The sequence below is a fragment of the Heterodontus francisci genome, chromosome 32, assembly GCF_036365525.1.
Source record: "Heterodontus francisci isolate sHetFra1 chromosome 32, sHetFra1.hap1, whole genome shotgun sequence".
In the NCBI taxonomy this organism is placed as follows: Eukaryota; Metazoa; Chordata; class Chondrichthyes; order Heterodontiformes; family Heterodontidae; genus Heterodontus; species Heterodontus francisci.
The window spans coordinates 51,416,552-51,428,968 of NC_090402.1; the positions used below are offsets into that span (position 1 = coordinate 51,416,552).

At 45.8% G+C, this 12,417-nt stretch overlaps 1 protein-coding gene across 4 annotated transcripts in view; it reads left to right on the forward strand.

The window, feature by feature from the left end:
* Positions 1-4,093: 4,093 nt before the first annotated feature.
* The window catches only part of grin1a (glutamate receptor, ionotropic, N-methyl D-aspartate 1a), a 447,138-nt gene continuing 438,814 nt past the window's right edge, over positions 4,094-12,417 (forward strand). For all 4 annotated transcript variants that reach the window (XM_068011966.1, XM_068011961.1, XM_068011962.1 and 1 more), the window contains exon 1: positions 4,094-4,520. In XM_068011966.1, the coding sequence (XP_067868067.1) occupies positions 4,269-4,520 (252 nt within the window). In that variant the 5' untranslated portion in view covers positions 4,094-4,268. The remainder of the gene's footprint in view (positions 4,521-12,417) is intronic.

Sequence of the window (12,417 nt, forward strand, 5' to 3'; positions counted from 1 at the left end):
GGTAGAGTGTGGGATATGATGGGCCATGAGGTTACGGATTATGGTTGAATACAATTCTACTGCTGATGATGGCCCACAGCGTCTCATGGATGCTTACTTTTGAGCTGCTAGATCTATCATGAGGCTATCCCATTTAGCACAGTGGTAGTGCCACACACCATGATGGAGTGTGTCCTGAGCATGAAGATGTATCTTTGTCCCCACAAGGACTGTGTGCTGGTTACTCCAACCAATACTGTCATGAAATGTTGCACCTGCGACAGGTAGATTGGTGAGGTTGAGGTCAAGTAGGGTTTTTCCTCTTGATGGTTCTCTTACCATCTGCCACAGGCTCAGTCTGGCAGCAATTGACCAGCAGTGGTGCTACCAAGCCACACTTGATGATGCACATTGAAGACCCCCAGCCACAAAGTCCTTGCTGCCTCCAAAGTGGTGTTCAACATGGAGGAATAATCAGCTGAGGGAGGACAGTAGATGGTAATCAGCAGGAAGTTTCCTTGCCTACGTTTGACCTGATGTCATGAGATATCATGGCATCCATAAGCAATGTTGAGGACTCCCAGGGCCACTCCTTCCTGACTGTCCGCCACCTCAGGGATGGTAATGGAGGAGTCTGGGACATTGGCTGTATGGTATGATACAGTGAGTATGTCTGTAAGGCTGTTGTTTAACTAGTCTGTGAGACAGCTTTCTCAAATTTTGGCACAAGTCCCCTAATGTTAGTGAGGGGGATTTTGGAGGGTGTGCCTTTGTCATTTCCGGTGCCTAGGTTAATCAGTCTGGTTTTATTCTTACTTAATTTTTCCAGTTTGATACAACTGAGTGGCTTACTAGGCATTGCTGTGGGTCTGGAAACACTTGTAGGCTAGACCACATAAGGATCGCAAATTTCCACTTGCATTAGTGAACTGCATGGGTTTTCATGACAATCTGGTAGTTTCATGATCATCATTACTGAGACTAACTTTTTATTCGTTAATTGAATAAACATTTCCCCAGCTGCTATGGTGGGATTTGAACTGGCGATTCTGGAGCATTAGTTCAGGCCTCTGGGTTACTAGTTCAGTAACATTACCACTATGTTACCGTCCACCATGTATAATGTCTTCCAACATGAAGATTAACAAACAGGAAAAGCCTTGGAAGTAATTGGGGTCACAACCTCAGTATTCTAGTCATGAACTGGCACTAGTAAAATTGTAGTGTAGACCAGACAAATTAACTGGCATCTGGTAAACTTGTAAAGTGTATCCTGGCTATCAGTAAATAGTTTATGTCTCTGAATCCTGATAGATTATCATTGCATGGTACAGCCCTATAGGAGCCAACCTACTCAAAGAAAGAGAGCTATAGCTGTTGTTGAATTTGTCGGTGACTCATTCACCACTATCTGTTAAACATATCTGCACAATAATTATTACACAGAAATGTCGTATTTACAGCACAGAAATAGGTCATTCAATCCAGCAGATCTATGTTGGTGTTTATGTTCCACACAAGCCTCCTCACATCTTACTTAACATCATCCTATCAACATATCCTAGATTATAATTCTGTAATTTTTAGCTGCAAAACCAACTAAGGCTACAGTATACTTACAGTTGTGATACATTTAAGAACTGAGCACTTATTGTAAATCTCAATGCTTTTAACCTTGTGGTGGTATCAGTTGTATTATAAGAGATGTCACTAAATCAAATTGTGCTAGTTGGTGCATCTCTGTGTCCTACCATATGTGTGAGGCTTGGCAAGTTGGGGTGATTAACTCAGTGTTGTACTGTGCTCCGGTTGTGATTGATTTGGTTTGTGTAACTATTAATACAGTTTGGATCAGGTAGTATTGGATAATTCAAAGTTGAGCTAATTTAACATCTTAAAACCTTAGACATGAATGGAAAATCGACAACCTTATTTACTGTCGTGAAAATATAGAAAAGGGAGAAACAAACACCTCAGCCTTAGCTGGTTTTACAGCTAAGAATTAGAGTGTCAGCCTTGGTTCAGTAGTTCCCATTTAAGGCGGTAATTTGAATTTAGGGCAATGGTGTTAAATGGGTGATTTAGCCACCCACTATACAACATGCCTCAACATTCTTTCTATAGAAGTTAACAGAAGAGCAAGTCAGGCGGGATATATAATGGCTGGTCAATTCGATATTACCCATTTTATACCATGGTCCAAGCACTCAATCGAGCTGAAATTTCAATACAGTACTGATAGAAAACTGTGTTGTTGATGTTGTCTTTTGGATGATATTAAACCAAGGTCCTGTCTACCTGTTCGACAGATGTTGTAGAATCATCATCAAATACTGTTAAATTATCACTAAACCCCAAAACTATAATGTCATATTACAGTTACTGTTAAATTATCACCATACCTCACCAACAATGATAACTTAAATTTAAATAGTGCCCTTAAAATGTCCCAAAGTTCTTCACAGGAGTGTTATGAAACAAAATTTGACACCGAACCACATAAGGAGATATTAGGACTGGTGACCAAAAGCGTGGTCAGAGATAGTTAAAAGGACCACCTTAAAAGAGGAGAGAAAGGCAGAGAGGTGCAGAGGTTTAGGGAAAGAATTCCAGAGCTTAGGGGGCCTAGGAAGCTGACAGCACAGCCACCAATGGAGAAGCATCAGCAAGAAGCCAGACTTGGAGGAGTGCAGTGATCTTGGGAGGGTTGTGGGTTTGGAGGAAGTTACAAAGATGGGGAGTGGCAAGACCATGGAGAGATTTGAAAACAAGAATGAAAATTTTGAAATTGAGGCATTGCTGGATCGGGAGCCAATGTAAGTCAGCGAACACAGGGGTGATGGGTGGACAGGACTTGGTGCAAGTTAGGACATGGGCAGGACAGTTTTGGATGAGTTCAAGTTACTGGAGGATGGAAGATACGAGATCAACCAGGAGAACATTGGAATAGTCAAGTATGGAGGAACAAAGGCATGAATGTGGGTTTCACCAGTAGTTAAGCTGAGGGAAGTGTAGAGTTAGGCGATGTTAGAGGGGTGGATGTAGGCAGTCTTGGTGATGGAGTGGGTATGTGGTCAGAAATGGATGGCAAGGTTGTGAATGGTCTGATTCTGCCTCAGACAGTAACCAGGGAGAGGGATGGAGTCAGTGGCTTGGGAGCAGAGTTTGCGGCGGGCACTGGAAATAATGGCTTCGGTCTTCCCAATACTTACTTGGAGGAAATTTCAACTCATCCAGGATTGATGTTAAACAAACAGTGTGAGAAATCAGAGACAGTGGAAAGAGGTAGTGGTGAGGTAGAACTGGGTATCATCAGTGTACATGTGGAACTTGAGATGTTTTTGGATGACATTGTTGAGGGTCTGCACGTGGATGAAAATAGGAGGGGGTTGAGGATAAATCCTTGAGGGAACACCTGTGCAGGAGTGGGAAGGGAAGCCATTGTTAGTGATTCTCTGGCTATGGCTGGATAGATAGGGATAGGACCAGTGAATGTAGTCCCACCCAGCTGGACAATGCAGGACAAGACTGTAGACAGGTCAAGAAGGATGAGGAGGAATAGTTTACTAAGGTCACAGTCACACAGGATGCCATTTGTGACTTTGATAAGAAGCGTGTGAGTACTATGACGGGGAAGAATCCAATCATTAAGTTCAGGGAAAGATGGGAACCGATTTGGGAAGCAATAACACGTTCAAGAACTTTGGAGAGGAAAGGGAGGTTGGAGATGGCACATTAGCTAGCAAAGACAGTTACTGTTAAATCCTCACCAGACTCTAACACAGTAATGTCACAGAGCATCAGAGTATAACAGGGAAACTGCATCACATTTACATTCTGGGTACCTTTGTGAGATGGATTAACCATAGCAACCAGCCATAAAGGGGTGAGATTGGAGATTGGGATGCCAGGACCAATAATGTAGGGGCTGGATCAGGAGTTGCAAGTTTAGGACCAATGATAACAGAGACTTTTGCAACATCAGCACCAATCATACGGGGGCTGGATACAGCATTGCAGCAACCTTGGGACCAGCGAGAAATAGAACATCCATCCTTCAACCAACAACTGGGGACAAACAGGACCCAGCAGCCGGGCAGCAAGCAAGTGCACCGGTTATTTCAAGACCGGTCCGAGCCTGGGAGGACAGGAGCAGCCGAGGCTCAGCGCCTCTTTCCATCGAGAGTCAGCACGGAGACGGGTCCGGGTCCGGGTCGGGGGGAGCGAGCATCACCAGCGGGATAAGAAGAGGCTGCAGCCCGGCTCCGGGAGCCCAGCACAGACGCAACATGCGGAGCCTCTTCCCGCTGCTGTTCGCCATCACCCTGTTGCCGGGGCAAACCCACTCTGCGCCCAAAGTGGTGAACATCGGCGCTGTGCTGAGCACCAAGAAGACGGAGAATATCTTCAGGGAGGCGGTGGCGCAGGCGAACCGTAAACACGGCACGTTCAAAATCCAGCTCAATGCCACGGCTGTCACTCACAAACCCAACGCCATCCAAATGGCCCTGGCAGTGTGCGAGGACCTCATCAGCAGCCAGGTAAACCTGGCAATCTTCCCTCATATTACTAACTACTAACACTGAGCACTAACCAGTACATTAACTAATACTAATCATTAATCAGCTGCATTTGTTAACACAAACCAGCAACATTTACTAGTTTTGACTATTAACTGGCAGCATTTGCTAATATTGAGTACAAACCAGCAATGTTTACTCGTACTGGTTATTAACTGTCAGCATTTACTAACACTGAGCACTAACCAGTAACATTTACTATGACTGACATTAGTGGGACAGAGGGGAGGGGGTAATGCAGGAAAGGCCAGATTCTGCATTCAGAGGACAATGTTTGTGGGGGGAGATGGGGGGGGGGTGGGTGGGGGTTGGTTTCTGGGGGCTGGGGGGAGAGTGGGGAGAGAGAGATACAGAGCTGATGGAAATGGAAGATAAGGAGAACATTTCTAAATGTAAAGCATTGGGGTGCAAGAGCCCAAATTGGTCACTGAGGATAGGGGTGGTGAGGAAGGGGGAATTAGTGTGAGACAGGGAATGGCAGCTGAATTTTGGATAAGTAGGAGTTTGTGGGGAGGGTTGAGAATGGGAGGCTGCCCAGGAGAATATTGGAAAAATCGAGTCTGGGGGGGGGGTGGTGGGAGTGGGGGGGTCACAAAAACCTTGAGGATATTCGTATAAGTGGTGGAGTGGCTAAGGCTGGGGGTGAATAATGGTAGAAGTTGAACAACTTGCAGTTATTCAGGGCAATTGACATGCTCAAAGGTCCCAAGGCATTTTCAGACAAATACTGACACTGAACCAATGAAGGAGGCTTCAAGATAGGAGATCAAATGTTGTGTCAGAGGTAGGTTTTAAGGAGCATCTTAAAGCAGGAGTGAGAGATAGAGAGGTTTAGGGAGGGATTTCCAGTGCTTCAGGTCTTGACAATGTTGGACGAAGGGAATCTATTTCCATCTTCACAACGTTGGCCATCTCCACCCTCACCTCAACCACTGTGCCACTGAAATTCTTATCTGAGAGACCAGAATTAGAGGAGAACAGATACCTCACAGGGTTGTGGGGTATAAGAAGATGACAGAGATAGGAAGGGGCAAGGCCATAGAAGGATTTGAAAACAAGGACGAGAATTTTAAAATCAATGTAAGTCAGCAAGCACAGAGACAATGGCCGCAGAGGTTTAAAATAAGGTTACAACTGAGGCCAGTGTTCACAGAGTGTTGAAGAGTGGCGAGAGTGTAATGAGTCTAGACCCTGCTGGGACAATGTGTATGAGTAAAACATCATAAAATCAGATTAACAGTCAGTCAGCACAGTGCAGGGGGCATTAAACTACATGTCTAGCTCACAATGCACAAAATATCATAACTTTTCACGGTTTACACCTTAAACTTGCAGCAGATGCTCAGAGGACCAGTGATCTGCAAACACCTAAAATAATATATTTCATTTCTCTTTCCACTTTGGTCGTATGAACATTTCGGTTATGTTCAGCCCATTTTTCATAATTATATCACCTGTAACCAGGTTCCAGGGAGCAGTCAGACAGGACTCTCCTCTCTGATTACCCCTTCCCGTACAGGGAGGCTCTGCAACTACTGCCTGGTGCATTATTACTCGGTGGGGTTTAGACCAGGTACTGAATCAGGTGCAGCCCTGATTCCACCCACACTCTATTGCACGGAGCACAGTCAGACACTCATTGTCAAGCCCCTCTCCAACCACCAAACCTCAGCAGTGTGAACTGTTGGATCTTTGTGGAACAGAAGGAGGGAAGAGGAGTTCCCCCACTCTTGGCCAACATTCTTCACTCAAACAACATCACGGTGAGGTAGAGAACTTGCATTTATATAGTGCTTTTCACCACCTCGCAGAACATCCCAAAGTGCTTTACAGCCAATGAAGTACTATTGAAGAGTAGTTGCTGTTATAATATAGGAAATGCGGCAGCCAATTAGCACACAGCAAGATCCCACAAACAGCAATGTGATAATGAGCAGATAATCTGTTTTAAGTAATAATGGTGGTTGAGGGAAAAATATTGGCCAGGACACCAAGGAGAACGCCCCTGCTCTTCCATGGGATCTTTTACATCCAACTGAGAGGGCAGACAGGGCCTCAGATTAACGTCTCATCCGAAAGATGGCACTTCCGAAACTGCAACACTGGAGTGCTCAAGTTTATGGAGTTGGGCTTGAACCCACAATTCTCTGACTCAGAGGCAAGAGTGTAACTGACTGCTGACACGGATAAGAGAGAAAGCGAGAGACCTTGCATTTCTCTCCAGCCTTTTAAGACCTCAGAATGTCCCAGAGTACTTTGGAAGTCCAGTCACTGTTGTAATATAGGGAAATATTGAATCATCTCACTGCTGCTTGTTGGTTCAGAATGAGTGCTGTGTTTCCTACATAACAATTACTGTGGTTCATTTTGAAACATTTTAAATGCAAGTTGTTTCTCTTTGTTTCCTCTTTAATATGTGTAGTTTAATCTGTGATGGTGTTACTGAGCTCCTCGGTGGGAGAGAGGGGAAAGGAGTCTTGTTACTTTCTGGAACATCTTCAGGTCTGGCTATAAATAACGGTCGTGCTGCATTGTCACTGAGAGATGGCTGGAGGTGGTTAGTCTCAGTGTGTGTTGTGTGAGGAGAGAAAATCAGGTCAACGTCCAGACATTCTTCACATAGATATATATGAAAATTGTGTGTCCTTCCTAATTGTGTGCCCTTCCTGCAGCCAAACTGTGCCTCCTGGAAACAGAGACACAAACTGTCATTAATTCAGTAGCGTATTGAATAAACACTGCAGAGTGATTCTCTTTTGACTCCTTTGTTCCACATTTTACAGCAACCCCTTCCAGCTTGGTCTGTATCTGTGACGATCCTGTTCCACAGTTTAGAGCAGACCTGCCTAGCTTAGCTCAGTTGCATATTTGCCCACATTGTGATGTTATTTCTGGATTCTCCCACACATTCAGATCTGCTCATGCTCTGTGGAATATTCTTTGTGTAATTGCCTTTCCAATTCCTTCAGGAAGCCATTAACTGACACTCAGGCTGTGCCTCCTGAAGTCTGACAATCTGTGTGATGAGTTCTAACTATATATTTTCATATATTACACACACACAGACTGAATCCAATCATATACTACCATCTATATGCAGTCATGCATGTACATGCATTTCTATGTACCAACATGTGTGTACATATACAGATACAATAATCAATAAACACACATACAAGCAACTGCAGGATACGTAGTGTGATTCCTTATGATCAGCAAGGGTTAAATCTGACAATGACGATTGTGGCACTCTCCGTGTCGTCTTAGCTGTGCCACTGCAATATAAAGAACATTATGAAATTGGAAATGTCGGAAATACCCTAGCAATCCCGCCAGCATCTGAGAGAGAATCGGCCACATAGTTTCATCTTGGACTTTTATCAAAAGCATACATCTGTTGTTTCTCGTTTCAGATTCTGACTGGTCAACTTATTCAGTGTTTACTTGAGATCTTCTGGTTCATTTCCTGAACTTGCTGTTACCGCTGACACAACCCTGCAGTGCTGGCAAAGTGTTCTTTAGGGATAGAGAGCAAGACAGAGGTAATCGCAACACTGCCCTAGAAACAGCAGTGGAGGGAATGGCTAACCAGGAAGACTCCTTGCTGTAACAGGACTTTGATTGATAGCTGTATGTTAGGTGTGTTCTTGGGAGAGCTGATTCAGGGACGGATGGGCTTACATGTTGAGAGGTGGTCCTTAAATTTACTGCAGTGGTGTCTCTGGGACAGTTGATTTAGAGGAGTGCTACTTCATGCATTGAGGGCTGATCCCTCACTGTATGGCAGAGGGGACTGTTGAGTGTTGCAGGATAATGTAGGTCTTGGCAGGGCAGGCTCCTCTTTTCTCTGTGACTCTCTGCCTTCTCTACTGTGAGCTACTCACAGCTGACAGTATTATTGACCTAATGGGTCTCTGAGTGGAATAACCACCCTATATTAAATGCCGCTTTAAGTAAATCATATTATAAAGAGTTTTACTGCACTCTTCTAAAACATCAGAAATCTGAGCCATAACATCAGGGTATAACTTAGTTAGTGCTGCTGATGTAGTGCAGACCTCAGCAGCTACACTTACTTATGTACAGCAACATAAATACAAACAGGAAAAAGCAGGACCAAGAAAAGATCATTTTGGCTCATTGGAAATCACCCCCCAACACCCTAACTCTCCCACTACAGCCCATCCCCCGACACCCTAACTCTCCCATCACAGCCCATCCCCCGACACCCTAACTCTCCCACTGCAGCCCATCCCCCGACACCCTAACTCTCCCACTACAGCCCATCCCCCGACACCCTAACTCTCCCATCACAGCCCATCCCCCGACACCCTAACTCTCCCACTGCAGCCCATCCCCCGACACCCTAACTCTCCCACTACAGCCCATCCCCCGACACCCTAACTCTCCCATCACAGCCCATCCCCCGACACCCTAACTCTCCCACTGCAGCCCATCCCCCGACCCCTAACTCTCCCACTGCAGCCCATCCCCCGACACCCTAACTCTCCCATCACAGCCCATCCCCCGACACCCTAACTCTCCCACTGCAGCCCATCCCCCGACACCCTAACTCTCCCATCACAGCCCATCCCCCGACACCCTAACTCTCCCACTGCAGCCCATCCCCCGACACCCTAACTCTCCCACTGCAGCCCATCCCCCGACCCCTAACTCTCCCACTGCAGCCCATCCCCCGACACCCTAACTCTCCCATCACAGCCCATCCCCCGACACCCTAACTCTCCCACTGCAGCCCATCCCCCGACACCCTAACTCTCCCACTGCAGCCCATCCCCCGACACCCTAACTCTCCCACTGCAGCCCATCCCCCGACACCCTAACTCTCCCATCACAGCCCATCCCCCGACACCCTAACTCTCCCACTGCAGCCCATCCCCCGACACCCTAACTCTCCCACTGCAGCCCATCCCCGACACCCTAACTCTCCCACTGCAGCCCATCCCCCGACACCCTAACTCTCCCATCACAGCCCATCCCCCGACACCCTAACTCTCCCATCACAGCCCATCCCCCGACACCCTAACTCTCCCATTGCAACCCAGCCCCCGACACCCTAACTCTCCCATTGCAACCCAGCCCCCGACACCCTAACTCTCCCATCACAGAATCGTTACAGTGCAGAAGGAGGCCATTTGGCCCATTGTGTTCACACTGGCTCTCTCAAAGAGCAATTCCCTCAGTTCCATTCCCCTGCCTTCTCCCCGTAACCCTGCACATTCTTCCTTTTCATATAACTGTCTAATTCCCTTTTGAATGCTTCAATTGAACCTGCCTCCACCACGTTCTCAGGCAGCACATTCCAGACCTTAACCACTCGCTGCATGAAAAATATTTTCCTCATGTCACTTTTGCTTCTCTTATCAAATACATTAAATCTGTGCCCTCTCGTTCTCGATCCTTTCACGAGTGGGAACAGTTTCTCTCTATCTACTCTGTTCAGACCCCTCATGCTTTTGAATAACCTCTATCAAATCACCTCTCAGCCCTCTCTTCTCCAAGGAAAGCAGTCCTAACTTCTCCAATCTATCTTCATAACTGAAATTCCTCATCCCTGGAACCATAATTGTGAATCTTTTTTGTGCTCTGTCCAATGCCCTCACATCTTGCCAAAGTATGGCACCCAGAACTGGACGCAATATTCCAACTGAGGCCGAACTAGTATCTTACACAAGTTTAACATAACCTCCTTGCTCTTGTACTGTATGTCGCTATTAATAAAGCTTGGGATGCTGTATGCTTTATTAACTGCTCTCTCAACCTGTCCTGCCACCTTCAATGACTTATGCACAAATACACTTAGGTCCCTCTGCTCCTGCACCCCCTTTAGAATTGTGCCTTTTATTCTATATTGTTTCTCCATGTTCTTCCTACCAAAATGAATCACTTCACATTTCTCTGCATTGAACTTCATCTGCCACCTGTCTGCCCATTCCACCAACTTGTCTATGTCCTTTTCAGGTTCTACACTATCCTCCTCACAGTTCACAATACTTCCAAGTTTTGCTCTCAACACCCTAACTCTCCCATCACAGCCCATCCCCCGTCACCCTGACTCTCCCATTGATGCCCAACCCTCTAGTACCTTCTACATCACAGTAGAAGACACAAAAAGCATACTAGTAATAATGAGGAACTGAGGGACTATTGAGAGTGAGGAACCCAAAATAATTAATATCAGGAGAGAAAAAATACTAAAGAAATTAATGGGACTAAAAGCCAACAGATCCCCTGGACCTGATAGCGTACATTGTGGGGTTCAAAAGGTAGCTGCAGAGATTGTGGATGCATTGGTTGTGGTGTTGCAGAATTCTTGAGATTCTGAAATGGTTCCAGTGGATTGGAAGTTAGCAAATGTTAACACTGCTATTCAAGAAAGGAAGAAGAGAGAAAACAGGGGCTACAGACCAGAATAATAAGAGCAAAATACTACAGATGCTGGAAATCTGAAATGGAAACAGAGCTGGAAATACTGAGCAGGTCTGGCAGCATCTGTGAAGAGAGAAACAGAGTTAACGTTTCAGGTCAGTAACCTTTCATCAGAACTGGCAATGGTTAGAAATGTAATAATAAATGAAATGCGGAGTGGGGGGAGGGGGAAGGAGAACAAAAGTAAGGTCTGTGACAGGGCACAGGGAAGGAGAGATTAAATGACAGAGATGTCAGAGAAGACAAATGGAGTGCTAAGTAGTTTTAGTAAAATACAAAGCACTTGTCCAGAGAGAGTGCGAATGGCAGAATAATGAACAGCTCTGTCCGAACGCAAAAATGTGAAAAACCAATTTAAGACTAGCACATGGTTAAAAAATAATAATAAAATAAAATGAAAAAAATTATAAATAAATAAATAATGGGATTCATGGTCTGAAATGATTGAACTCAATGTTGAGCCCAGAATGCTGTGGAGTGCCTAATCAGAAGAGGAGCTGCTGTTCCTCAAGCTTGCATTCAGCTTCACTGGAACATTGCAGCAGGCTAAGGACGGAAATGTGGGTGTGCGAGCAGGGTGGTGAATTGAAATGGCAAGAAACCAGACACTCAGGGTCCTGTTTGTGGACTGAGCGGAGGTGTTCCACAAAGCAGTCACCTATTCTGCATTTGGTCTCCCCAATATAGAGGCGACCGCATTGTGAGCTGCGAATACAGTATACTAAATTGAAAGAAGTACAAGTTAATCGCTGCTTTACCTGGAAAGAGTGTTTGGGGCCTTGGATAGTGAGGAGAGAGGAGGTAAAAGGGCAGGCTTTACACCTCCTGTGATTGCATGGGAAGGTGGCGTGGGAAGGGGATGAGGTGTCTGGGGTGATTCAGGAGTGGACCAGGGTGTTGCGGAGGGAACTGTCCCTTCGGAATGCTGATAGGGAGGGGAGGAGAAGATGTGTTTGGTGGTGGCATTATGCTGCAGGTGCCAGAAATAGCAGAGGATAATCCTTTGGATGTGAAGACTGGTGGGGTAGAAAGTGAGGACAAGGAGAACCCTATCATGGGGTTCTGGGAGGGAGGGGAAGGGATCAGAACAGAAGTGTGGAAAATGGATCAGACATGTTTGAGGGCCCTGTCAACACAGTGGGGGGAATCCTTGGTTGAGTAAAAAGGAAGACATATCAGAGGTGTTGTTGTAGAAGGTTGCATCAACAGAACAGATGCGTTGGAGACAGAGTAACTGGGAGAATGGAATGGAGTCCTTACAGGAGGCAGGGTGTGAGGAAGTTGAAGGGGAAGTTGTTCAATGTGAGAACTCCACTCACTTCCTCCAAATAAAAGTTTTTGCATGGGTCCTAGTTATGTCTGTCTCTTTGTGGGGTATGGTAAAGATTCCTTGTTCCAGTCCTGCTCA